Source organism: Eptesicus fuscus, chromosome 2 (assembly GCF_027574615.1).
Source record: "Eptesicus fuscus isolate TK198812 chromosome 2, DD_ASM_mEF_20220401, whole genome shotgun sequence".
NCBI lineage: Eukaryota > Metazoa > Chordata > Mammalia > Chiroptera > Vespertilionidae > Eptesicus > Eptesicus fuscus.
In genome coordinates, this window is record NC_072474.1 from 91,756,896 (window position 1) to 91,783,864 (window position 26,969).

The 26,969-nt window shown below is 39.6% G+C and overlaps 1 protein-coding gene across 2 annotated transcripts in view; it reads right to left on the reverse strand.

Moving 5' to 3' along the window:
* Positions 1 to 13,342: 13,342 nt before the first annotated feature.
* LIMCH1 (LIM and calponin homology domains 1) overlaps positions 13,343 to 26,969 on the reverse strand; it is a 323,090-nt gene continuing 309,463 nt past the window's right edge. Inside the window, exons 31-34 of one of the 2 annotated variants that reach the window (XM_054729386.1) lie at positions 25,519 to 25,596; positions 23,841 to 23,949; positions 21,109 to 21,211; positions 13,343 to 16,211 (exon numbers count right to left, since the gene is read on the reverse strand). In XM_054729386.1, the coding sequence (XP_054585361.1) occupies positions 16,186 to 16,211; positions 21,109 to 21,211; positions 23,841 to 23,949; positions 25,519 to 25,596 (316 nt within the window). In that variant the 3' untranslated portion in view covers positions 13,343 to 16,185. The remainder of the gene's footprint in view (positions 16,212 to 21,108; positions 21,212 to 23,840; positions 23,950 to 25,518; positions 25,597 to 26,969) is intronic. The other variant, XM_008140255.3, reaches the window with a different exon arrangement.

Consider the following 26,969-nt stretch of genomic DNA (forward strand, 5'->3'; position numbering starts at 1 on the left):
AGTTCTAAGCCTCTTTGATTATATCTCCTAAATATTTTTTGATTAGTACCCTTTTTTCTATGTCATTGCATAGTCCAGATTTCCATCATCCCCTTTCTCTAGTATTGAATCCTCTTGTAGCAAGAGGGATGGCCTAAAATACAAATATAGTTATGGTCTTCGCAGCCCACCTAAAACCCTATTATGAGTTTCTATTGTTCTTAGGATACAATTCAAACTTCTTAACATTGCTTTGAAATCTGGAGATGCTCTGGTTCTTGCCTATTTTCCAGCCTTATCTTATGTGACTCTACATGCCAATCATCCCCAATTTGTTTCAGTTTTTCCAGGGTGTCATGCTGTCTCTTGACTCCTTGCTCTTTTACTTGTTCTTTCTACTTAAAATACTTTCTCTCCTGGTCATCCCTTTCTTTTCTCTTTGTCAAATTCAACTCATCCTTCAGATCTCAGTTTAAATATAATTTCCTCCTGGAAGCCTTCTTGGTTCCTCCAAGCCTGGATTAGTTATCCTTGTCAAATGTTCCCATGTCATTTATGAGTTCTTTCATTCATCAAATTTATATTGAGCTTAAGCTCTGAATCATACACTGTAGTCTTCTTCCCCTATAATTACACTCATCATCCTCCCCTGCAATTATTTGTTAGTGGAGCTCTACCACTAGCTTGGAGGCTCTTCAAGAAAAAGGATCATGTTTATCTCATTCCACTTTGTACCCCCCAGTTTTTAACATGTAATAGATGCTCAATACATAAGTAATAAATACATGAAATTAAAGTTAGTCTTGATATGTATATAACTAGTGGAAGGAAATTATTATTCAACAGGTACTTAGTTCTGATAAAGATACCAGTTAATATTTTAGTAACTATTAGACAAGTGAAAAAAGTTCATGGTTTATTGGCAACAAAGTACAATTTTCAGTGACAAATTAAGATAAAAACTCAAGTTCAATTTGGTTTTCTGAAATCATAGTTATCCATGAATTGGAGGCCTGTATAGAGACCTTTCAGCATTAAGCTAGCAGTTTTGATTCAGGACCATTGCAAACATCATTCTAGATAAGAAACTAACCCCCCAAGTCAATACATCATTTATTTCATGGAGAGTCCTAGTAGTGTCCAAGTACTCTGAAACCACCTTGAATGTATTTGTTACAAAGAGACATGGTTCTAGGAATACTTTCATCTACTCTGGAAGACCAAATATGCCTCAAGTATGAGTGGTTTCCAGGGTGTTCAGATCTGGTCATTATGGTCATTCCTAGCAATGGCTCTACCCCTGCTTGACTGCCATTAGGTAGCCTGGAAAATGCTAGGTAGATCATTTTCCTTACTTATCTTACCATCTTCAAAGGTCTTCAGATAACTGCCTCTGGTTGTTGGCCCTATTTCAGGGAAATTTCTGCAAGTAACCTGGAATAGCAACCAAAGGTTATAGGGCAGACAAACAAGCAAATCCCCTGCCATCATGAAATACATATTAGTGGTCATCTGCAGCCATGCTTGATGACCATTTCTAGTCGAAGAGGTCCTTGTGTTCATTACAAAACCCTTCTACTTTCAGCCTAATTTCAGTAGTCCCTTTGAATTTTAGGCTTTACAGGAAGCCACCTCATGTCCCTTTTGAAAATATGGTGGAAGTAAAGAAACATTTCATGTAACAGTTGTTTATTAAATTAAGATGTAGGCTATATTCCAAAGAGTAGTTTCTTTGGGTGCTGGGAATATGTGTGAACTTGATTTTTTTATGGTTTCTGAAAAATGCTTTGCATTGAGAATATTATTTTATAATAAGAAGTAACAAAATAAAGATCAATAGAATACAGAGGTAGAAGGGATCTGACAGAAATTTATTGTCTCAGTTTTTGGGGGCCAGAAGTCTGAGATCAGGATGCTGGCAGGATTGGTGATTTCTCTTGACTGCGAGAGAAAATCTGTTTCATGCTTGCCCCTAGCTTCTGGTGGTCTGTTGGCAATCTTTGGCATTTGTGGCTTGTAGAAGCATCATCCAATCTCTGCCTTTATCTTCACAAGGTGTTCTATCTGTGTGCATATGTCTGTGTCTAAATTTTCCATTTTTATAAGAACACAAGTCATATTGGATTAGGGGTCCAGCCTACTATAACATGACCCCACCTTAACTAACTACATTTGCAATCATTCTATTTCCAAACAAAGTCACATTTTGAGGTACTGGGCTTTAGGAATCCAACATATGAATTGTGGGGCGGGGGGGGGGGCACAATTCAATCCATAAGAGATATGGGGTAAATGGATTGCAAAAACTCTTACTAGCTGGTCTATTTTGAGGGATGAGGTCTGGACCAAGATAGATATGAGGAGTTTGCCTGAAATTTGAACCTGGTTCTCAGGGTGCCCAGGATTAGTTTCTTCTAGAGCACACCCAAGCCCTGGCCCATGTTCATGGCCACCTGGGAAATTTGTGACCATCATGTCTCAGGTCAAAACTACACTGTGAGGGCTTTTCTAGTGGAAAACTGTGAATCTGAGCCCTCCAGCCTGGAGGAGGTGGATAGTTGGCATTAGGTATGTTATTCTTTGGTATCACAGTGGTGAATGAACTTCAATCTTTACTATTGTGCAGGTCTATTGATCTAGAACTTTAAAAAGTAAATTGACCATTATGGCCAAAGGTAAAAACAAACAAACAAACCCACACACCATACCCTCAAAACTTTAAATAGCAAAATTCAATCATCTTTCCCCTTCTTAACCCCTCATGTTTCTAGAGAGTGGGTCAAACTTCAAGACTGTGCTTTGAAACTATTCAAAATAAAGAGAAATATTAGTTACAGAGTTGAACCCCCAAGTTTTCTATAAGCAAAAGCTTGAAAAGTGAATAATAATTGTGCGCTAGAATTTGCTGAAATTACCTCTTTTTCTTGATCGCTCCATTTATCATTCTTATTTTATAGACAAATATGAACTACTTGCACTCAGCATTGGAGACATGTTCTTCCTGTAAATAGATGCACTAACAAGTCTTTAAAAATATTGTTAGGAACTTTTAAACGCTTTAGTGGATGCCTTTGGAATATTGAGATACAGACTTCCTGGCTGATTGAACATTATGCAGCTAAGAGTTCTTCCTCAGACCAGAGGGCTTGTGATCCAGCAAAGCACCAGTGTGGAGGAAATGGTGATTCCAGGCACCTAACAAGAGTCTGAGACATCACATCATGCTTTATGTAAGAGAATTAGCAGAAAGCCCTTCAAAAGAAGAACCTAAGCAGACAGCCTTGTTAATTTAGCATATAGATTTAGAATACAGAACAGCATCTATCAACTCATCAAAAGTCAATGAAAACATGGGTTATTGGCCAAAGAAATGGAGTTATTCTCTCTCTCCATCTCTCTCTCTCTCTCTGTCTCTCTCTCAGGAAGAGTTATTGGAACATCACTAAGCCCTTAATGGTTCTTTAATGATGGAAGCCAATTTGAAAGGGTAGTTTGACTGTTTGAATTACTCTTTTATATTAAAAATCAGAACTTGGGCAGTTATATAATTGTTATTAATTTAAAGCATGCTGGCTCTAGCAATGGTGGGCAGATAAGATTATTTTAATGTCTTCTTTTTTTGAAGGACTTTTGATCTTATTCTAAAACTCTTTGAATCCTGAGGAATCTTCTCCTGTGTGACAGAGATTGTGTAGCAGCGATTATCCACTCAGCCCAGATCCATTCCACAATGTGAAAAAAATGTTATTTGCTAACACATACCAGACTTCACACAGGCAAAAGGTGAGCCCACAGGCCCAGTAACAAGATTTGCTGTGTTAAATGCAATTGGGTCTCAAATTTTAAGCAGTTAAATGTCTTAATTTGTTCTTTTCTTCCTACCATAATATAATGAGGATAAACTTGGACACGCAGCCGCTCTGCAAAGAGAAAATTTCTCCTTGTTCATTGTATCCCAAACCAATCTTTTCTCCTGAAATTTGATTTCCAAAGTGCCTTACAGTCCTTAAGCCAGGTGACTGCAATGAGTCCACTTGGAACATTCATAACCATCTGAAATAAAAGCACATTCTAGAAGCCAGACACACTTAAGACAATCAAATGGGGTTAGTCACCAAGTAGAAATAACTCTTTTAACCTCTCGCTAACTCTGCCCTTTAGCCTACTGACTCCTGCACAAGTTGCTAAAGGCTATATCACCTTGGCTTTGAAATAAATAGTATGAATCTCTCTGGGGTAAGTACTTCTGTGTCCTCTTTTACAACTCATTTTTCTGGTGCTTTGACCCAAATATTGTCCTTTGGAGGTTTGCCTGTGGCTTAAAGAAGGAAAACTATAGTGTGCTTTCTGAAGGACCACAAGAAACCTGTCTATAGAGGCCCTTCAACCACAGCCTTCAATATTTGAATATTAAATATTATAATTTTTTTAAATCCTCACCTGTGAATATTTTTTTCATTGATTTCTAGAGAGAGTGGAAAGGAGGGAGGAGAGAGAGAGGGAGAGAGAGAGAGGAAGATGGAGAGAGAGAGAGAGAGACATCTATGTGAGACATATTGATAGGTTGCCTCTCACATGTGCCCCTTCCAGAGTTGGGGAACCTGCAACTGAGGTTCGTGCCCTAGACCAGGAATCAAACCCACGACCCATCAGTCTGCCAGCTGATGCTCTAACCATTGAACAACCTGACCAGGGCCATATTAAAAATTTTTTTTTACATATAAGTTAGCCTTCCATCTCCAGGAAGGGTCAACTGAGTGATATAGTTTTTAGAAAATCAAAGAAATACAATGTTAGATTTCGGGGGGAGGGATGTGGATTCGGATTTGATCACACCTGGCCATCTTTCTGTTTGTTCTTTTTTTTTTTTTTTTTTTAACAAAATTGTGCTGGGACACGTGTTTCCTGTTACTTGATTAGCCTGAGGAGTACTGGACCGCCTTGTGTTTGCAGGTCCCTTGTAAAGAGGAGAACTGCTGTGCCCTGTGAATAAAGCCAGTTTATTCACAGTAGAAGTAACTGTACTGACTTGAAAAGAGATGTCAAACTTCTTCCTTTTGTTTTTGTTTCCCCGAGTGGCACAGTCAGGTGAAGGTTGGTATTGAGGAAGAATAAGAAGAAAGGTAGACCAATATTAAAGGCAGGAGAGGTATTTTAAGGAAAAACGATGGTACTTACTAAATTGTGACCTTAAAGTAAACATAATGATAATATTTTAAAGAATCCCAAGAACTACCAGGGATAGAATTATAAGTACTTTTGCTCATTTTAATGTGATTTTATGCACGTGCAATAGCCTAATATTTCCACCTCAATTAGAAAACTTTCCATTGCTAGTAACAGAAAAACCAACTCACATCAGATTAAATACTAACCTAATGTCCAGGTTTCGTGAAACTGTGGTGGTGTGAATTCCAGAACTGGTTAGACTGCAGCTCAATGATGTCATTGTGGACTTGGTTTCTTCCATCTTTTCATCTACAAAGAGGGCTTTACCCTAAGGCTGGGCCCTTTGAGGTTATAGGATATCTGTCTGTACAATTAGGTCCACATGCTTCCTCTCTCTTATCCAGAGTAAGGTAAGGTGCTTTCCTCAAATATCTAACTAAAGTTCTGAGATTCCTGCTGATTGGACTGTTCATTAGCTTAAACCTAGGTCACTTGAAACAATATCTATGGCAAGGGGGTGAGATTATCCTGATGGTTTATAGCAATCAGACCTCAGCTCTGGAGCTGAAGGAAGGGTTAATCCCACCGAAACAACAAGACCATTGCAGATTCGATGTTGGGAAGGTAACAAATTTTCCACTATATGTACTCTGGGAGACAGTGAAGTCAAGATTCCCCATCCTAGGGTTGTCTTTTAAAATAGGCAGTGAAGAGTGCAATAGTAACTTTAAACGTGTTATAAATCTGTGGTGTTTTTTTATTGAAGCTTATTTCTGAGAGATATTAGAGAAAGTGAGATTGTGAGGTTATTCAACAGATCTTCTCATTTATGGTACTCATACTTTTCTTCGATGAATCACAGAAAAGTATACTGATCTACATACTGGTTCAATTGAAAATGTCAAAAATAATTCTTAAATTCCATACCAGAGGATGGAGATCAATTACACTGAACTACCACAAATGTTTCACCCAAATTACCAAAATGTTGTATTAAGTGATTTATTTGAAAAACAAAATGTTACCTCATCTTACTTTCTTTCTTTTTTTTTTTGTCTTTTGACAAAAATAGACTAAGAAGTTAGACAAGGAAAAGTTACCCCATTCAAAAGATTCCCCAAATAGAAAAAACAATGGCATATATTAAATACTCTTGAAATACCAAAACAAGATAATCCTTGGGCTGCCCTAATCAGTTTGGCTCAGTGGATAGAGTGTTGGCCTTCGGACTCAAGGGTCCCAGGGTCGATTCTGGTCAAGGGCATGTACCTTGGTTGCGGGCACATCCCCAGTAGGAGGTGTGCAGGAGGCAGCTGATTAATGTTTCTCTTTCATTGATGTTTCTAACTCTCTCTCCCTCTCTGTAAAAAATCAATAAAATGTTAAAAAAAGAGATAATCCTTGGGTCCAGAATAGAATCTGGTTTAGCTGGTAAATTCGACAACCAATATCAGAATTTACAAGGGTCATTTCATCAGCTTTCTGAAAGGCAGGGCATTCTTTACTTTGTCTATCAGAATAAATTGTCTTATAATACATTTTCAGTACTAACTCATGCCAGTTCTAAATTCAGCTTAAGGTGTATATACTTTCTAAGATGGGTCAAGGCTGACTGGCCCTTGGTGCAATGCTTGAGATCTTTGGACACTAGTTTTAGAGATTTTCCTCCTGAGTGCTGGGTGAAGGTAGGAGAAAGATACATTAGACATGTAAATCACTCTTTCCTTTAATATTCAGTCTCTTGATATGCCACATATATATTTTGGAGGGGTATTATTTCTGCACTGAGAAATGGATACTTCAACCATATTATTGGGAGGGTTGTGATGGGGTTTCCTAATAAAACCACTACTTTGCATTGGAAATTTTTTAGAAGTAGGCCCTTGAATAAAGAGTGCTAATGAATTCCAGCCATTCCCACAGCTGTCCTGGCACTTACCTCACAATGTGCCTCCCTTTTATACGTTCACTAGAGGTCTGGTGCATGAATTTGTGCATTGGTGGGGTCCAGCCAGCGCCCTGATCAGGGCAATTGTGGGGCGGGGCCAGCCAGGAGGGTGGGGGACGCGGGAGGTTGGCTGGTCAGCCCCACCCCCTGGTCAAACTCCCAGTTGAGGGGACAATTTGCATGTTAGCCTTTTTTATATACTAGGATAGTTCTAGATGTAAGAATCCTAGCTGGTTTTACTTTCTTGTGGTTCGGCATCAAGAATGAAAAAATGGTCTGAGAATTAAAAAAAAAACATGTCTGCATATTATCAAGGTACTTCTGTAATGTCCCAAATGTATTAATTGTTCAATCAATGTTTCTCAAATTGTGTTCTGTGGAACTCAAGTGACAGAGGATGTTGAGAAGAGTCTGCAATAGAGTTTCTTGATGAAATATACTTAGGAAAATGTAGGTTTAACAAATTTAAATGGACTACTACAAAATAGCTCAGGCCGTTTTATTTTTAATTTTTATTGATTTCAGAGAGGAAGGGAGAGGGAGAGAGAGATAGTAGAAACATCAGTGATGACAGAGAATCATTGATCAGCTGCCTCCTGCATGCCCCCTACTGGGGATCTAGCCCACAACCAGCTGGGCACAGTTCAGGCCTCTAATATGCATTCTATATCTCCAAGAAAAAAGATATGCAGTGCTTCCCACACATATATGACCATGGAGTCATTTTCTTGATGAGCATATAACATGTCTGAGGAACACACTTTGGGAAATGCTCATCCATGTCATATTACCATGTTTTCTGGGTTGCCTTTTGTTGACTTTTGTTATTGGATGCTCCTAGGATTCTAGTCCATGACAAAGTCCAGTAAGGAAAGCTTTGTCACTTTTTCCAAGGAGTAACAGGATGGAAAAAGACCCAAAAGCTATTATCTCAAGGAGAGCAGATCTGATTCAAATTCAGAAGCCTCTGATTCATCCTAATTGTTGTATTTCTGAGGGCAGAAGACATTTGCCATGACCTCTAACCGGATCCCTTTTCCATCTTAAAGTACATCCTGCTATGTAAAATGAGGTCGTGATAAACTTGGAGAGTGATAACACTGTGGTTTTAGACAACGGACGTAAGTTTTACGGAAGCATTTTTTGCAACCCACTTTGAAGGCAAGGATGAAGGCTGCACATGTAACCTGCACATGGAGATGGGGGTCTGGTGTCAGCTGCAAGTTCTTCTGGAGATCGGAGTCTGCCCCGGGGAAACAGAACTCGAATTATCTGCGTTAAGGGGCTACGGCTGGAAAGCTCACAGCCTCTCTGGAGCAGCAGTAGGGCCACAGGGCACGGCTCCCTGGCCAGGCCCTGCCAGAACTGAATGTCCAGATGAATTCTTTCTTTATTCAGGCCTAGACTACATTTCATTGTAGAGTTTTGGTAATTGAATAAATTCCAATAAACTGTCTTTTCTGGTGTAGATGTAGAAGAAGGCTTTTCATATTTTATGATGTTCTTATGTTTTCATATTCTGAAAGCAATAAATGGGAAGTGTGGGCACAACACACAAAAGCATGCAGATAGAATAAAAACCATCCCTAATCCCACTAATGAGAAATAATTGCTATTGATATTTTGGTTTATCTATTTAAATATTTTCTTTCTTTTCGAGATGGTACATACTTATTTGGCAGGATGCTTTGAGAATATTTCTGAACGCTTCGTGGCCCTAATGCTGTAGGCTAGAATTTATTTTGGGGGCAACTCTCTCTTCCCAGAAGAGCTACAAAGATGAGCCAGTCTAGCCACAAAAATGCAAGTGCAGCAAGAGTGTGTTCATACTGTAGCCCTGAATATTGGTGAAATAATTCTGCTACTACAACTTGTACTACATTACTACTAACACATGGTGATCCCGATGCTAATAGAACTGCTATTGTCTCTATGCTAGAATAACTCTATTTTAAATGAATTATTCTAGTTAATCCTTACAATAACATGATGTCATGTTCTATTATTGTCCTCACTATGCAAAGAGAAGATAAACAAAGTGGTGAAGCCGGGATTTGAACCTAGACATTCGAACTGCAGAGTCTGTGCTCCTAGATGTTAACCAAGATGTTTGGTAAGGTAAAGGTTGCCTTCATTGCGGGCTAAGTATAGCCCTAAGAAATCATTGGAATATTAGCTGGCTGGATTCTAATTCCTCTAGCATGTTCAGATACAAGGGTACACTCCAAGGGGGCAGTGGGGAGAAATGAAGGGAGGGGAGAGAGAAGATGAAAGAGAAACTCCAGTTGAGAGAAGTGTGTCCCTCAATTTAGCAGCAGCAGGCCAGGGGCTGGGAGCTAAGGAGGAAGGATGGACATGGCTCTCTGCAAATAGACATGGCCTATGGATTTTAAGAGCAATGATAAGTGAATTCCAGTTTGTTTTTCTTTCTTGTCTTATAGTTCGCCTATGCTATCCTCAGCCATATTTACGTTTATTAAACCACAGAGTTATCTATTAGCTGATCTCTGAAGAGTCAAGAGCGAAGGGTTATACTCATGTTTGGGGATTAGAAGTAGGAAACTTGACTGAAGAAGTCTGAGTAGCTGTCAAGCATGGAAGGTGGAAAACAAAAACCAGAATATGCTGAAGATCATCAGAAATAACTGCCCAGAGGACTGGACCCTCTATGGTCCTGAAGGATGGGGCAGAATAATGAAATAGAAAATATTGGATATTATGGGAAGCTGAATCCTGTAAGTCTTGAAAACTGGGGACACTTGAGTTACACATGTAATACAACACATATGAAGTTAGACATCTAGAATGTTTTCCATTTCTTTTTGGCTACAGAATAACAATGTGAGATAAGGATGCTCATTATCACCATTTACTATACATCTTAACAATACAACAAGAAATGAAACTATGAAGACATAACTTGAAAGAGATGAAATCTTTTTTTCTTTTTTTGTAGATGATGATTGACTACATAGAAAATCCCAGAGAAACAATAAGCAATGTGTTAAAACTAATAAGACAGTCCAGCAAAGTTTCTGGGTCCAAGACTAACTTAAAAATATTAATGGGCCCTAGCCAGTTTGGCTAAGTGGATAGAGTATCGGCCCAGGAACTGAAGTGTCCCAGATTTGATTCTGGTCAAGGGCATGTACCCATTGTGGGGCTTGATCTCTGGCCCTGGTCGGGGCACATGGGGGAGACAACCAACTGATGTGTCTTTTTCACATTGATGTTTCTCTCTCTGTCTCTCCTCCTCCTTTCCACTCTCTCTAAAAATGAATGGAAAAACATTCTCCAGTGAGGATTAACAAAACAAAACATTTTTAATGGTATTCTTACTAATAATACCTATTAGAAAATTATGGTCTATATATTCAATTTTTATCAAAATCCCAAGAGGCATTTTAGATAAACTTTTCAGCTTATCCTAAAAATCATGAGTAAGGTCTAAAAACGGCCAAGACAATTTCTGTTCTTTTTGAGTCACTTAGAAGAAAGAAGGAAAAACTATGAAGGGAAAGGGCAAAACACTGAACATGGGTGCTTGTAAACTAGCAACCTTTGAGGACAATATATAAACTAGAGGCCTGGTGCACGAATTCATGCACAGGTGGTGTCCGGCTGCCCAGCCCCAATAGGTGCCGATCTGGGGCAGAGCCAGCCATGGTCAGGGGCCACGGGCAGTTGATGGGCTGGCCCCACCCAAAATCGGGTTTGGCGGGGGGTGGGAGGGAATGATCAGGAGTGTGGCCAGCCAGGGGGAGGGGCCATGGCTGGTTGGTTGGCCGGCCCCGCCCCCTGGTCAAACTCTTGGTCGAGTGGGCAATTTGCATATTAGCCTTTTATTATATAGGATAATGCTACTAAATGTGTTAATGAATTGTAGCAATACCTGCTAATTAATGTTTCTTTTAGCTTCTTTTTCTTAATGACCCAAGACACTCATAAAGCACATATTTTGTATGCCCATTTCTTATTATTAGAGGCCCGGTGCACAGATTCATGCACCGGTGGGGTCCCTTGGCCTGGCCTGTGGGGATTGGTCCACAACGGGCTCTCCAACATTCCCTGAGGGGTCCTGGATTGAGAGAGGGTGGTTCTCAGGTGACGCACCCCGGAATTAGGCTCCCTCATCTCTGATTCCAGGTGTGTCACCTAAGAACTGCAGCTGCCAAGTCACCACAGCTCAGCAGCTCCTATGTTGAGCATCTACCCCCCCATCATAGCGTCTGCCCCCTGGTGGTCATTGTGCATCATAGCTACCGGTTGGACAGTTGGGTGATCGCTTAGGCTTTTATCCTACCTAATAATAGACAAATATGCAAATTGACTGTACCTTCGCTATGCCCGCGATTGGCCAGGAGGCGTGGGGGGGTGGGACTCGGGGTGGCCGGGGTGGCCGATTGGGCCGGCCGGACGCTGAGCTCGCATCGCCAGCGGCGGCTTGAGCTCAGCGTCTGCGCCATGGCTGTGCTGTGGCACAGAAGGGGCCTCTGGGGCAGCAAGCTCATGTCCCACCGCGGACCATCAAAAGCGGGGGAGCTGGGTGCCTGTCCGCTCAGGCACCAGGCCTTTCAGAAGCCTCCGGCAGGGCGGAGGCTTCTGAAAGGCCTGGTGCACCAGTGGACAGGCACCCAGCTCCCCCCCTACATGTGCATGATTCAATTATGCACTGAGCTTCTAATATATATATATATATATAGATAGATATTTGTCAAATGAAAGGATTCACTGCAGAGCAAGTTAGTAGTAGCTGATAAAAAAAAAAAAAAAAAAAAGAAGAGAAGATTTAGCTACAGGTTGTAAACTGGTGGCCTAATAATGAAATTAGACTTGCAGATATATTTTGTGGAGTCTCACAATTTTGACTGGCATTGTGTCAGGAAATGTTTGGAATTGTTGTCAACATTTAAAAAGCTGGAGATTTCATATGAAGACCATTGGTTGAAGCCACATTGCTGCTTCCATTCTTTCTGGAGAATTCGTCTTTGTTTGCTGTAGCTTATACCGCCCTTTATTATCTCCTTTGGCCCTCATTTGCAATGCCTAACTGGTCCTTACAGTCATTTGAGTTTGGAACCCCTGACTTAATGCCAAAAGATGAGGAGGGATCCTTTTGTGGTCTAGATTAGCACCCTTAGGTCTTGAAGAAAGCCAATGGAAAGAGAGCTAGTAAAATGTTTTTCTTTTGATAAAGTAATTGTTTGTAGATCACATGTTAGAATAACATTCCTATACTTTGTTTTGAAATGCATTATAATTAAATGAACTTTCATTTAAATAACAGTAGATATACTAAACTACTCTGGTAGCTACTAAAACTCTTTTATGAAAGACAAAGAATTCACCTTTCTATGGAAATAGTAGCAGCTACTAACTGTCTCCCAAACGTTGCCAAAAAAAGCAGAATACAACTCACAGTGGCCATTGGCATTTTCATCATAAAGCGAAAAAACTTCCAAGGAACTTGCTTGCTCTTACCGCCACCTACAAATTTGTGACAGAGTGCCAGTAAAGATACAAGTGCAATTTGTTTTTCCCTCTTTTAAAAATTTTTGTTAATTGATTTTTTGAGAGAGAGAGAGAGAGAGAGAGAGAGAGAGAGAGAGAGAGAGAAACATCTATTTGTTGTCCCATTTGTTTATGCATTCATTGGTTGATTCTTGTAACTGCCCTGACTGGGGATTGAACTGGTAACCTTGATGTATTGCTCTAACCAACTGAGCTACCTGGCCAGGTCTACAAGTGTATTTTGGAAAGCAACAGTGTCACAGGATGCCATTGTTTTGCAACATTTATTCCCTGGTTCAACAACGGAGAAAAAGACCCTCGAGAAACAAACTGAGTACAGTGAGAGGGGAACCTTGGGGCAGCACCGGGGGAAGCGGCAGAACACAGCCGCGTTAAAGAGCTCGACTTGGCTTTCTCTGGCCAGTGTTGGAAGGTGACCATCATTTGGTTGTTTCAGATCATTTCCACTGGCATTTGCCTGGTCTCTCCTGGTTATGTGCCTCATCTCAAGGCGTTTGAAGGCAATTCCTTAGTGACTCCTGTGATTAGCTGGTAAATTTGAGTTGAACTCAAAAATGCATAATATGCATATGCAAATATGCATCATTGCCATCATCTGACTATGGAACCTTGGACCAAAAGCTATAGTAGAAAGCTTGATTCTCTCTTCCCCAAGTCAGAAAACCAACCTGACCCCCCTCCAAAAAACAAACAAAACATCAATGGAATACAAAGTTGATTTGAGTATTTTATTTATAAATGTACATTTACTATAAAAGCTGTTGCATTTTAGACAACTTTTTATTTGTTTTTTACTATTTCTCAGAGGCATTTTAGAATAAATATTTTAAATGAAGGTTAGTGTAACTGATATAGAACATTGGCCCACCCAGAACAGTAACATCTTTTGGACGGACTCACACATGAGGTGGATCATTTCAGTTCGTTAAGTCTTACACTGTGTATAGATAACTAGAATATGTATTGCATTAATACCACTACATAGAAAGAATGAGAAAATGGCATGAAAGTTTGCTAGTGAATAACAGTTACCCATTTTTTTCTTAAGAAAGAGAAGGAACTGGCTTTTGGAGTATGAGAAAAAAAAATCAGACGTACTTCCTTGGGAACAATAAATCACTCACTTGTATCATTTTTTTTTTTAAAGCAAACACATTTACATAGTAGCTCCACAGAGCAGAGAATTTTTTTCCCTGGGATCTCAAAGATTATTTGAAAAGAAATAGATCATACTCATTATGCTGCCTTGGAAAAAACAAGCTCTAGTCTGCCTGAGCTGCCATGTAACAGACTCCAAATGAAATATAAATCAAATATAAATAGAAACAGTTGGCAATTAGAATTTAGAAAATGTTGGAGATTATTCTGTGCTGGTGACTATTGTTCATTATGGGAAAGCACATCTCGCAGTCAGAGAATGGGCTTTATTTTTCTTGACTCGATTCTAGCTTCAATACATGTACAATGAGTCTCACTAAGAAATGTGTATAAATGGGTCTGTGAAACCAGAAGAGAATGTGCAATATTCATATAATCCCTACATAACGGATGGAGTTCCACATGTAAAAAGTATCCTATAAAAACCGGTTATGAATGATCGTATTGTACATGTTTTTGTGCATTATTTCTGGTAAAGTACTCTGCTAATATCATGCAAAGTGTAAACATCACATTATCAAAATATTTAATAAAACATGCAGGTGGTTAATCAAAATATTGAACTTAATCTGTACATTTTCAAAACTTTTTTCATGTTAATGTTTTCTATTTTTCTTTTTTTTAAATTTTATTTATTTTTCCCTGTAAAACAGCAAACACCTCCAGGAGAAGTCTTGGGAACTTGGAAGTGACTTCATCTCTCTTCAATGTACTGCATCCATAATTCATACTGTGTGCAACAGCTTTGCATTTTCTAAGGCACAATTTTTAATGAAGTGATGTGTGAATTTCAATCTAACCGCAGCTCATCCAAATGACAAAATGGTCAAAATACCTCCAGTGGCTGAGGGAATTTCGGCGCTTATATGGAACCCACATGCAGAGAACCATCTAGCATGTAAATAAATAATTGCTAGCCATACTCAATAGGACAGAAAAAAAATTATTGCTTACGTAACAGAAGAACATCTACTTGGTCTCCTTTAATGACTACATGAATCTATTAGGCGGATATCCACAGTCTACATTCACAAAAGGTCCTCTTCACTTATTTGCCCTCGTTTCAAGGCAGAATAAATAGTCCCCTTTCCCCAGTCTTAAAGAAAACAGCCTGGAGATTTAAAACGTGATGCTTCTTAGTCACAGATCCCCCTCTTGGCCAGCTGAAACACCACACAGGGCTTAAAAAGTAAGCAGCTCTCCACAAGAGTTCCTCTCTGAAGGCCTCCATGAGCAAGGTTCAGAATGCTTGATAGCAGAGAGAGCCGGTGATGTAGGAGAATGAGGAAGAGCAGATGTCCATTAGGGTGGGCAGCGCACATGTGACCTGCAGGCTCTTGCTGATGACACTCCAGTGGCTTATCACATCACATGCCATTTGGATTCTATTAGGATGAACTTAATGCTGTTCTTTAGACACTTGTGCCCTCAAGGAGACCTTGCAGGCAAGGGTGAGCAGTGGTCTCAAGGAAGGACCGACCTCGATGAGGGTTTCCGTATGCCTTATGCTGAGTCTTTTATTGAATGTAGAGTCTGAAGAGAAGCAAGCAACAAAGCCCTCGTGGCTGGCATGGGCCCACCACGCTTTTGAAGATCAAACTTCCTCACATATTTTGGAAAGGACTTTGGAAATGATGACCAAAATGTTTTCCTCTGGGTTCCCTTACCCTTGGGCAATGTCCAGAGTGCAAGTCTAGCTGACATTGCAAGGGTTCTCTTTACTTGATGGACCAGACTCTATCAATGACATAACCTTCAAAGCACACTAAACCTAACACTAACGGTGCAATAATTTATCGGTATGACTTCTGCCTCAAAAGGTAAGTAACACAAATGTTTCAGGATTACAGTATATATTATCAGACTAGTGTCATTGCATTACAAACAAGTTATAGCTCAGAGCTATATGATGTGGTTTTTAGTATCCAAAATGCATTACTTGTAAGCTCCTGTCTTATAAGACCCCGTGTCTCAAATTGGCATGTCTTGCACTTTCTGCAGCTCAATTTTGTAAACACAAAGTATTTAATTCCTAGAAATACTAAAACGAAACAGGTTTATTGAATCATCTATCTCATCAACTCCCCAAAGAAGAGAATAACACATTTTAAACCATAAGCCTGTTCGACCATGCTAAGACCTTCTTTTGAACTAGTCAGAATCATTATAGTTCAATATTCTTTTGTATATATTGTGCAAATGCAAAAAATAAAAGAAAAACAACAAACAGGAAAAACACAAACACTGTGCTATGAAAGAACAGATACCACCTTTTAGAATAGCCTTTCAGAAATTAGATGAATGCTGAGAAGCCCCCGAACATGGGATTCCGTTAAACAATTGCCAGGGGACACTCTCAAGAGAGAAGTGGTGAGTGATCTGGGGTCTTGAAAACCATGTCACAATGTTGTGGGTTGGCCAGCACCTGTGATAAAGAAATCAGAGCGATGTTTGGTTAAAGTAATCCATGCTTCTTGCTTCAGATGTTTAAAAATTTCCCAAGTTAGCTATGGCCTCTGCCAAAGCCTCTTTCCTCTAGGGAGGAAAACGTGTCCCACCCTCCCGCTCAGTGTGGTCCCAGGAGGAGCAATATTGGTATTACCCGGAGCTTGACTTCTGAGCCCCATCCCAGAACGTCATCAGAGCCCAAGTGATTCCCATGCCCTGTAAAATTCGGTTGAAATCCTCTGGATTTCACCCTATACCATATGATCTCCATCAGGTTTTCTACCTAGCCTTCTTGGCAAATAAGCAAGAGAAAATATTCTTTCTTCTCTCAGTTTCTTTAGGTTCTGGTTTCTCTAAGAATAAAGACATTGCAACGGGAGGAACTTGACACATGATCTAGAAACAGGATTGCTAGAGTAGCAATGAAAAACACAGAACACTCAGTAAAATCGGAATGTCAGAGGAACAACAAATACAATTTTTAGCCTAACTGTCTATCTGATATGATATTTGGGATATAATAGTGCTAAATCATGAACATGCAATATTTGAAACATACGCCTACAAAAGTAATTCATTGTTTATCTGAAATTCAAACTTAAGAGGGCAAAAAAATATTTAACTGGGCATCTTATCTTTTTTTTTTTAATTTAATCTGGCAACCCTATCTAGGAAGGATGGTTTGGGTGAAAGCTTCACAAACTTTCTCCTTCACTGTAGGCACTACAGTTGTGACGAGGCAACGGCAACGTTGGAAAAGACCCCGGGGATTTTGCATTAAACACATTTCACGCGAGTGAATGATGGAACAGACACAAAGACACCGTCACCCAACGCCCAGGCACAAATGGCACAAGTGAGACATGTGCCGGCTCGATCCCTGACAGGTAATTTGTTTTGCACTTCCATTGCCATTTACATACGAACTTAGAAGCTGTTTACATTGCTTTTAGGAATTGCATTTTAATATGCTGTTATGCTATTTTTCCTCTCCAAGAGAAAAATTTCATTTAAATGTGACTAGTTACTTGAAGAAAATAGGATTATATATTCAGGTTTTATTATTCCATACAATGAAATTATTTTGTTTCACTTAGAATGCCTATGATGTAAACCACCCCTTGAATCTATCCATCTCCCCTCTTCTCAACTCAGATCAAAATCAAATAAAGAAAAAAGAAAAATGATTTTTAGCTATTTCTTTCCATTCTGACTCTTTTATTGCATCTGGGATATAGTCAACCAATTCAAGTGTATTTATATTTCTCTAGCTCATTATTATCCCCTCCACCTATTCACTCCTAACATATATGTTTTTCTTATGACACCAAGAAAAAAAATAAGCAGTATTTTCAGATGTGCTGGTCATGCTCCCTGTGATGTGCGGACTTAAAGTTTAGCCTAAAATGATATTAACATTTATCTGGAAAACTAAACATGAGAGAAGAGTTAGGAAAATTTGGAAAAAATAATTGGAGTTAAGGTGGCCATTATGACTCAGTTTTAAAACATATTGTGAAGCTATAATAATTAAAATTGTTTGACATGCGATAATAAATAGATCAATAAAACGTGTAATATCCAGAAATAGACCTAAATATATATGTGAACTTAGTTTATGAGAAAGCTGGCATTTCAAATTAGTGAGGAAAAAAGGGATTATTCATTAAGTTATATTCACACAAGTGGCTAATTGGGGGGAAGCTGGATATCTATCTCATTTCTTACCCCAAAATACAATCCTGATGTCACAAATCTATATGTGAAAAAGAAAGCAAAAAACAATCCTAGGAGAAATCTCAGCTAAATTTAGGACATTGGAGCAGTGAGAGCTTTTCTAAGTAGGATGCAAAACACAGAATCCAAAAATAAAAATAAAATAAAAACAAAAAAAGATATGTTAAGTTACCTAAGTAAAAATCTTTTCTATGAAAAAAAAAATCATAAAGCAGAAAGGTGAATGATAAATGCAACAAGCAGCAAATATGAAATAAAAGAAAAATGTCTTTAATTTATAAAAACTCATATAAGTCAAGTGCCAATAGAACAATGGGCAAAGGATAAAGAAGTACTTTTTTTTTAATAGAAAAATAAATATAAATGGTGAACACACGTATGAAAAGGTGGTTAAACTCACTTATAATTTAAGACATACAGATCAAAGCACCTAGCAGAGTGGAAATGTAAAAGTTTGATTATACCCAGAGCTGACAGACATGGAGAAAAAGGGCTGTTATGCACTTCACAGGGAGAGAGCGCCTTTCTGGAAGATAGTAGGGCAACTTGTCTGACAATGAGAAAGCACATGCCTTTTAACTCAGCAGCCCCTCTGCTCACAATCTACCCTGAGGAAACACTTTCAAATGTTCATCAGGACATATGTGCAGGACATTCATGGGAGCATTTAAAAAATAATAGAAAACTGGAAACGACTGAAATGCCCATTCATGGAGATTTAGTTTTAAATTATGGTAAACCCATATAATGGGATTGTACGCAGCTATTAAAAACCCATTGAAAAGAATGAGGAGGAAGGACATGTTATATGGAAAAACTGTCAAGATATATCATTAAGTTAAAAACAACAGCAAGGGAACTAAGTGCAGAACACTGATTATGTGATTATCTTTGTGAAATAGAAACCAACACATGTGCATCTGTGTGTGTCTGTGTGTACACCTACACAAACATACATTCTGCCCCTCTCCCCAAGCAATTATTAGAAAGTGATTATCTTTGGATTTTTTTTTTTTTACTTTTAATTTGGTATCTTTCTGAACATTCAATTTTTCTAACCTGATACCACTTATAACTTTTACTTAATTTATTTTTGAATGTCCAGGGAGATAGTAAGACTTTTTATTTCTTCTAGCATTCTAAAAAAAAATCCTTGTAAAATATTGCATTAAAATATAAAGTAACCAAAGAAAAAAACCTATCTTTAGTCTACCTCCAAATCATTTTCTTATTTTTCATCTTCTGAGACTGTTACTGAAACTCCACAGTTCTTGTCTTTACATTTGGAATTAAAAACAGTTAATGCCCCTTATTGTTGTATACATAGGAAAAAAAGTTCTGGCCTAGATCCGAAAAGCTAATTTCCAAAAGAAATGACAATGAATCATCCAACTTCTCAATTAAAATAAAAATCTGGATGAAAACAGGTTACTGTCACCCAGAGGTGGGTTCATGCTTGTTTTCTCCTGGCATCCTTCAAGCACTTTAAATTATGGAAGAAGTTCAGATTTACAGTGCTTTCCAAATCTGGCCCAACAGTCCTGCAACCTAACAGTGCCCTCTTCTGGTTCCATGGTTCACACTCAGCTGGCTGAGAAAAAGTATAATTTATAGATGATAGAATCACCTTGAAAATGGGAATAAAAGGTTTAGTTTTAATTTCTAATGTATAAAGACAAAAAAATTCAGTTAAAAATATATTATACATTACACATGTATATAGGTATTTGTTTATGCTTAGAATATATATTATACTATTAATACCAGATTTTACATGTTTAATACAAAGTATCAATAGCAATATTATATGTTTATACCATGTGCTCTATGTACATGGTATAAACATATGTAATATAACATAGATGTTACATGTGTATACTATATATAATATCTGGTATAAATATATAAGATATAAATATAATATGTAATATAAATAGTCCAGTTTGATGATACCAGCTCAGCTCTAAGTTGGAACTGTTCTGGCCTGAAGTCCAATGTTTTTGATAGATCAAAATCACCTGGATTTGATTAAATTTTTATTTCACATAATTTTATTAAAATGCAGGTATTTCTCAGATTATACTAAACTTACAGCTATAAAAGAATTTGATTTCAATTTTTACTCTTAAAGTATTTAGTCTTGTAGATTTAGAGATCCATATTAAAAAAGCTATAAAAATGTCACTTCCTTTACTTGGAGAAATAACAAAACATTCTTATATTTCAAACACCATCTCTTCATTCCCCCACCCTCCCGTTTTTTTTTTTTTTTAAAGAAAGAGTTTCTGACCAATGAATTCTCATAGAAGAGTCTCTTGTTGTCTAGGCCAGGCACCAGAAGGGCTATATTTATGATGGAGAGTGAGGCTGGATTCAGAGGTTTAGCCACTGGCTATTTTCAGATTTTCTAAATAGCAGCTGGGCAACAGCACCCCCTGGTGCCCCACAAACTAACATGAACCTTCTATGGTAGGAAACCTAGATCCAGGATCTGAGGGCAGGCTGCTCAAGGGAGCTTCAAGACAGCACACACTTGTTAAGCTCTGATTATGTACTCAGGTATCGTGGACGAGGGCAGGGATTCACAAAGAGCAGAACCCATCATTTGGCCTCTTAGGAACTTTAAATTTAGTTGGGACCAACAACATATTGTGTCATGAAACTCCTGAATGTAGGACATGCAGCTACTGAGGAGCTGGTGCTTGATTTGGTGAACAAGGGAGAGCCATTCTTCACACTTCAACCCCGCTCCCCCAATGGCGCTGGTCTTCTAAAGATATGCCTCGGCAAGCAAATAGTGTCTTACAGACCTTCTATCTGCCTTCCATCTCAGCAAAGTCTCTATGGTGAGCTCAGGCAATGCCTCAAACTTGGCCCACAGTTTTTATCGGCTGATGTATTAATGCACTTCAGGATGAAAAGAATTTAGCCACACCCAAGCAGTAACTTTTAATAAGAAACAAGTGGTAATTAAGGGGTTACTTCTTTATCACATCCTTTACCTAGATGTTAATAAATTTTTCCCTCAGGGTAGGAGTGTCAACTGATGGGCAGAAATAATTGAATTCCTCAAATGGGTCCTAGAAAGGCATACTATTGCACTCACTCATCTCAAGGTATTTCACCCCAGTACTTACTTCTGGATCGCATGTAGCAATCATTACAGTTTAGAAGACCATTTCGAATCCTAACATCCGTCCCACTCATTGCATCGCCAAGCTGTCCTTTACAAATTCCACACTACAGGGGAAAAAGAACAGAAGTTATAAGATGCATAAGGAATCTCTTTATGATGCTTAGTTACTGTTTACATGAATAGCACAATAATCACTTATACAACCTCCGCATTTGTTGAGCATCTGCTATGTGTTAGATGCTGCACTAAGAACTGACTTACAGCCTTAGCTGGTTTGGCTCAGTGGATAGAGCATCAGCCTGGGGACTGAAGGGTCCCGGGTTTGATTCTAGTCAAGGGCACATGCCCGGGTTGTGGGCTCAATCCCCAGTAGGGGGCGTGCAGGAGGCAGCCAATCAATTATTCTCTCTCATCATTGATGTTTCTATCGCTCTCTCCCTCTCCCTTCCTCTCTGAAATCAATAAAAATATACTTTAAAAAAAAAGAACTGACTTACAGCAACAATATACTTTTAGCATTTTATGGTAACTCCTTGCATTTTACAGAGAAGGACGATGGTTCAGAGAAGTTAGCTGATTTGTCCAAGGTTGTAAACCCAGGAAGTGGTGTCGGGTTAATCCCAAAGCCTGTGCTGTTAACCTCTATCACATGCCTTTTCTCAATCAAGATGGAAGAACCATTTTATTATTATTTTTAATTAAATTTATTGGGGTGACATTGGTTAATAAATTTATATAGGTTTCAAGAGTAAAATTCTATAATACATCCTCTTTATATTGCATTGTGTGTTTACCACCCAAAGTCAAATCTTCTTCCGTTACCATATATTTGACCTATGAACCATTTTAAACAGATTACATGCTAGTGGTTTTAAAGAAACACATGGCTAGCAGATTATGAATGAAAACTTGTCTGTGAATAATCACTAAATGCTTTCCAGCAATGTTGGTAAGTTCTGCCAGATCAGAATTCCTTGGAAAGAGCTATTCACCTTATCTTTCCACATTTAAGGCAGTGACACCCAGATAACAAATCCACTGAGAATGGCACTTCCTTCAGCTAAGTCAGCTTGAGTGCAGACAGAAGCTGTGGGATAGACTGTGCTGGGTGCACCAGAGGAGAGGCAGGAATGGCAGTAGGGGTTGGTTCTGATGCCAGCCTCTCGCCAGGAGATCAGGACTGAGCTCAGGAGTAGAGGGCCAGCCTCAGTCTCATGTTTTAAGGTCACTGGGGACAGAGGGAGGCTTCATCCAAATTATGTTACAAGTTGCATCTACATTGCACAGGTATGTATCTTAAAGCAGCAGGTCAGACCAGGAAGTGAAAGATGAGAGAGAATAATGGCCTTGACAGCTTAGAAAGGGAGTCTCTTGTCTCTTGAGAATTTGCAGACTCTTTGCCACCTCTTTATTTTGAGTTCTGGTAAAGTTTCAGAGAACAAACTCTGATGTTGGAACATATTATCTTGGCATTACCATGAGATTTTAAAATGTAAATGCCTTGAACCTCAAAATACTCCTAGGCCATTTAAGACATACATTATCTTGGTTAATTTTCCAATGAGAATATTGATAAACTCATTGAGTCTCCATATTGTGTTTTGTCCAAGACAAGCTTTGCTTCCCAGTGAGTATTGATGCTATTAAATTTTGGGACAACTTCACTTACTTCCCCTTAGCTTATCAGTAAAGTGGGAGTTATTTTAACCCCATGCAAGTGTACTTTATAGCTGAGGAATCTACCAACAAGACATAGAACAAAATTCAAGAAGGACAAAGAAAGCACATCAGGATTATAAAGAGAAAGAAATGACTCTTATCAGAGGAAGAAGGTTTAGTTTCAAAAATTATATATTAATTTGAAAGATGTCTATGAGAAAAAAAAAAAAAGAAAAAGAAGAAAAAAAAAAGATGGGAAATACTGAAAGAGGCCAACTTATAAATTTTATAATAAATCAGTTCTAACTGGTTAAATCACGTAATTAGCAGGAAATCTGGGATTAGAATCTAAGCCTCCTCATTTTCAGTAAACTTAATAATTCATTCATCCAAAAATGTTTACAGACACCATGTCTGCTAGGTGCAGAAGAAATACTGGTGAGCCAGGCAGACATGGCTCCTGCTTTTATGGAGTTGATCGTTTGTTAAAGGACATGATAATGAAACAAGGCAACAGTGAGTGGTACGGACCATGAAAGGTTCTGTAAGGCCCTGTAACAAAGACGACAGACTTAGTCTGGGGGAGCAGGGCAGCTTCTCAGAGGAAGTGCTATTCAGTTTGGGATCACAGACACATTCAACTTTGCCACTAGCTCTAACCACACTGAACAGACAGAAACTTTTCAACATTAAGTCACAAGAGTTTGAGAAGCTGCAAGGATATTACCTTCCCCATAAATTCACATGCCCTAAAAGGTGTAGAAGTATCACTGACCTCCCAGGGTAGCATTCTCAGCTTCCTGCCAGAATAGATGCTCTTCAGCAACAAAACCTGTTTCACAAAGACACATGGCACAAACCTGTTTTGCTACTTCTAAGCTGACATCCCAGAGGAACGCATGAGAGCTGAGAGCTTCCTTCCGAAGGCTGGATTCCACGCACACTCTGTACACACAGAAGGGCTGGCCTCACGAGGAAAGGCCATCAGGGTTTCCAGGAGGTATGTATGTCTCAGCCCAGAGAGACGCCAAAGGACACCATGTACTTAGAGAGAGGAGAGTGAGGTATACATACCCTGAAGCACTGGATGTGAAAATAGAGATTGAGGGTCTCAATGATCATCGCAGCTCCTTTCCCCAAAGGAAGCCCACAGGATGAGCACAGCTTCTTCCCACTTATAGACCTAGGTCAAAACCATGTATAACAATCAAACCTCCCATTTAGAATATTTGGTTAAATACACAAACATGTAGCCTCATGCAAAAAAAAAAAAAATGAAAACATGGATTTAAAAAATGTTTATCTCATGAGTGAAATGACAATTACTGAACTGATAATGAGCAGCAATGAAGCATTAGATATAATTGGCAAACAAGTGCCAGACTAAATACAATGGGCCTCCATTGTGGTAGGGAATCTGGCGTGCATGTACATATGCATGTGTACGCGTGTGTTTTAGCTAATTGATACAAGAAGTGTGTGTTGTTTATTCAACCACAATGATCAAATGCCTTGAATTGATTCCATGTATTCATCACATGTTTATATAAGCCCTAAAAGATCATCAAATTTAGCTTTACTAAGATTTCAATGTTGCTTTAAAATGTTCTATAATTGATTCATTGGCCCACGAGGGCATTTCTTTTGCCTATTAAGAAAAGAAATCTTTTTTTTTGTATAAAAATAGAGAGGCAATTGTAATACAGCCCCACAGGCCACAGGCCAATATGGGATCAGATCCCTGCTTTGTCCCTAGGTTCTGGGATCTGGTGTAAAGAACTCACTTTGGGTTTCTCTTTCACCTTCAAAATGAGAGGGTGGGACTAGATGATCTCTACTGCTCCTTCCGGTGTAAACTCCGCGACTATAACCTGGGCACTGGACCTCCTCTCGGAGTTGTAAGCCCCTTGAGGGCATGGGCTGCCTGGACCCCATCTCTGTACCCCCCAGCCCAGCAGCCAGCACAGTGCCTGCCAGTGGACAAGAATCACACCCAGCAGACCCACACCAGGCGAGGGATAAGCTGGCTGTCTCCTGGGGCGGCGTGCCCACAGCTAAGATCAGCTGGCAACGGTGCCTATCGTCTGGAAAGCGCTTGGAATTACACAAGAAGTTTGAAAATGTGCAATACCATTCAGAAGCCAACAGGGTACAGAGGGACAGCAGGAACAGAAAGGAGGAAAACAGAAAAGAGGAAAAGAGTTGCCCCAAGCAAACCCTATTTATTAGGATTTCCCTCTACCCAGTAGTTAAATGAAATGTCTAAATCAAAGAAACCTTGGAGTACTCCTCGGTAATTGGTCTCTCCAGTGAATGGGAACTCGGGCAGCTTTTAAGAATATCATGGGGCCCAATTAACGTCCGGCAGCCATCCTTAGAGAGCCTGAGTAGGGGAAGGAAGGATGCCGTTTTGCGGCTCGGCCCCGCCTGGTTCTCTGTAAGAGCCATCAGCCTAGAAGGACCGAGCCATCTTGGAGGGGAAGGCGCCGACTGAGGAGCCCGGCCACTGTCTGGTGGATTTGATTATTAGATTGCAGTTTCCACAGAATATAATTAAAGGCCTGTGGCCACAGCCGTGCCAACGTCATGCACTTGGCTTTCTCCCTCCTCCTGCCTGTGCGTGTGTGTTGAAAGAGATCTGATGGACAAACTTCTCAAAATCATTTGGCAAGCATTAATTCGGTTCAAATTATGCTTGGCAGGCTCTAGTCCAAACAAAGCCGCCTCCGAAAGGCTTGCTGACCTCTTGTACCGGTTTGGTGACTGGCCAGGAGGGGTGGGAGGACAGGGGGACAGGTGTCCCGCCTGGAAGTTCTCTCGAGGGCTTTTCCTGTAACGTGGTAAAGGAGCCAAACATTATGACAAGGAAAGAGAAGCCCAACCCTATAAGAGAAGACATTTTAGTAAGGAAATAAAACACTTCCCTGATAACCAAAGAAAAGACCACAGAGCGTCCTAGAGGTAATTATTTCTAAAGAACAAAATTAGTAAATCCGTCCGGCAAAGATGATACATGCAATGGCTGTATAGGTCAGACCAGGCTGGCTGCTGTTGAACGGAAAAGCCAGAATAGTTTTTCATCTTTATTTTTGCCAGGTTCTTTGCTTAGTTAAAATTGCACGCTGAGTTAGATATAAAAGTCATAGATGGGGGGGAGGGGGGAGGGGCAAGGTGAGTAGGGATTTAGGGAAAAGCGTGTGCAGAGAGTCCAGAAATAAAGGGCAGAACTTCAAGGAGTTATTTTCCAGTGGGGTAGCTCCCAGCCCCTATCAATACATTCATTTTGAGGACATGTGATGAGGGGCCGTGTTCACAACATTTAATAACGGCTATGTCCTATCTACAGAGCACAATGGTCCCCAGCCAGACGCTACCAGAATGGTCTCACAGGTGTGGTTGGTTGCACAGCCCTGCCTGTGATTAGCTGTCAGTTCTGGGCTCTTGCTTATAAAAGTTCATTTCGTTTGTAAAGAAAGGGACAGAACACAGAAAAAAAGAATGAGGATAAGAGAAATGCCAACACAGGAGTGAACAGAGCATGAGTCCATCTGTCTTCTAACTGGTTTTGGAATAACTCCCCGAGCCCGCTGCCCACCCATACCTCCTCCTCAGGCAGAGCTCGTTTCCTCCAAAATGTCACCTTTTCAGGTAATACCCTAGAGCAGCGGTTCTCAACCTGTGGGTCGCGACCCCTTTGGGGGTCGAACGACCCTTTCACAGGGGTCGCCGAAGACCATCGGAAAACACAGATATTTACATTTTGATTCATAACAGTAGCAAAATTACAGTTATGAAGTAGCAACGAAAATAATTTTATGGTTGGGGGTCACCACAACATGAGGAACTGTATTAAAGGGTCTCGGCATTAGGAAGGTTGAGAACCACTGCCCTAGAGGATAAGTACCAGTGCCTAAAAAATGGTCGGAAATCACTGCAATAATCAATAACAATCATGATTACTCCTGTGTGATTTCAGTGTCTATTTATTCCGAGTGTCACCTAGGCACATAGAAACAAAACTGGGTAGACATAAGGGAAAAGGGGGGAATGGTTCAAACACCATTTTTAAAATGTAACAGAAAAATAAGGTAACAAGTTGAACTTATAAAACAAGTCATCCTCATCCTCATCACCATCTTGTCATTGTCTACCACCAGCTATACTACATAGTACCTATTATTCGTCAGGTATAAAACCTCACAG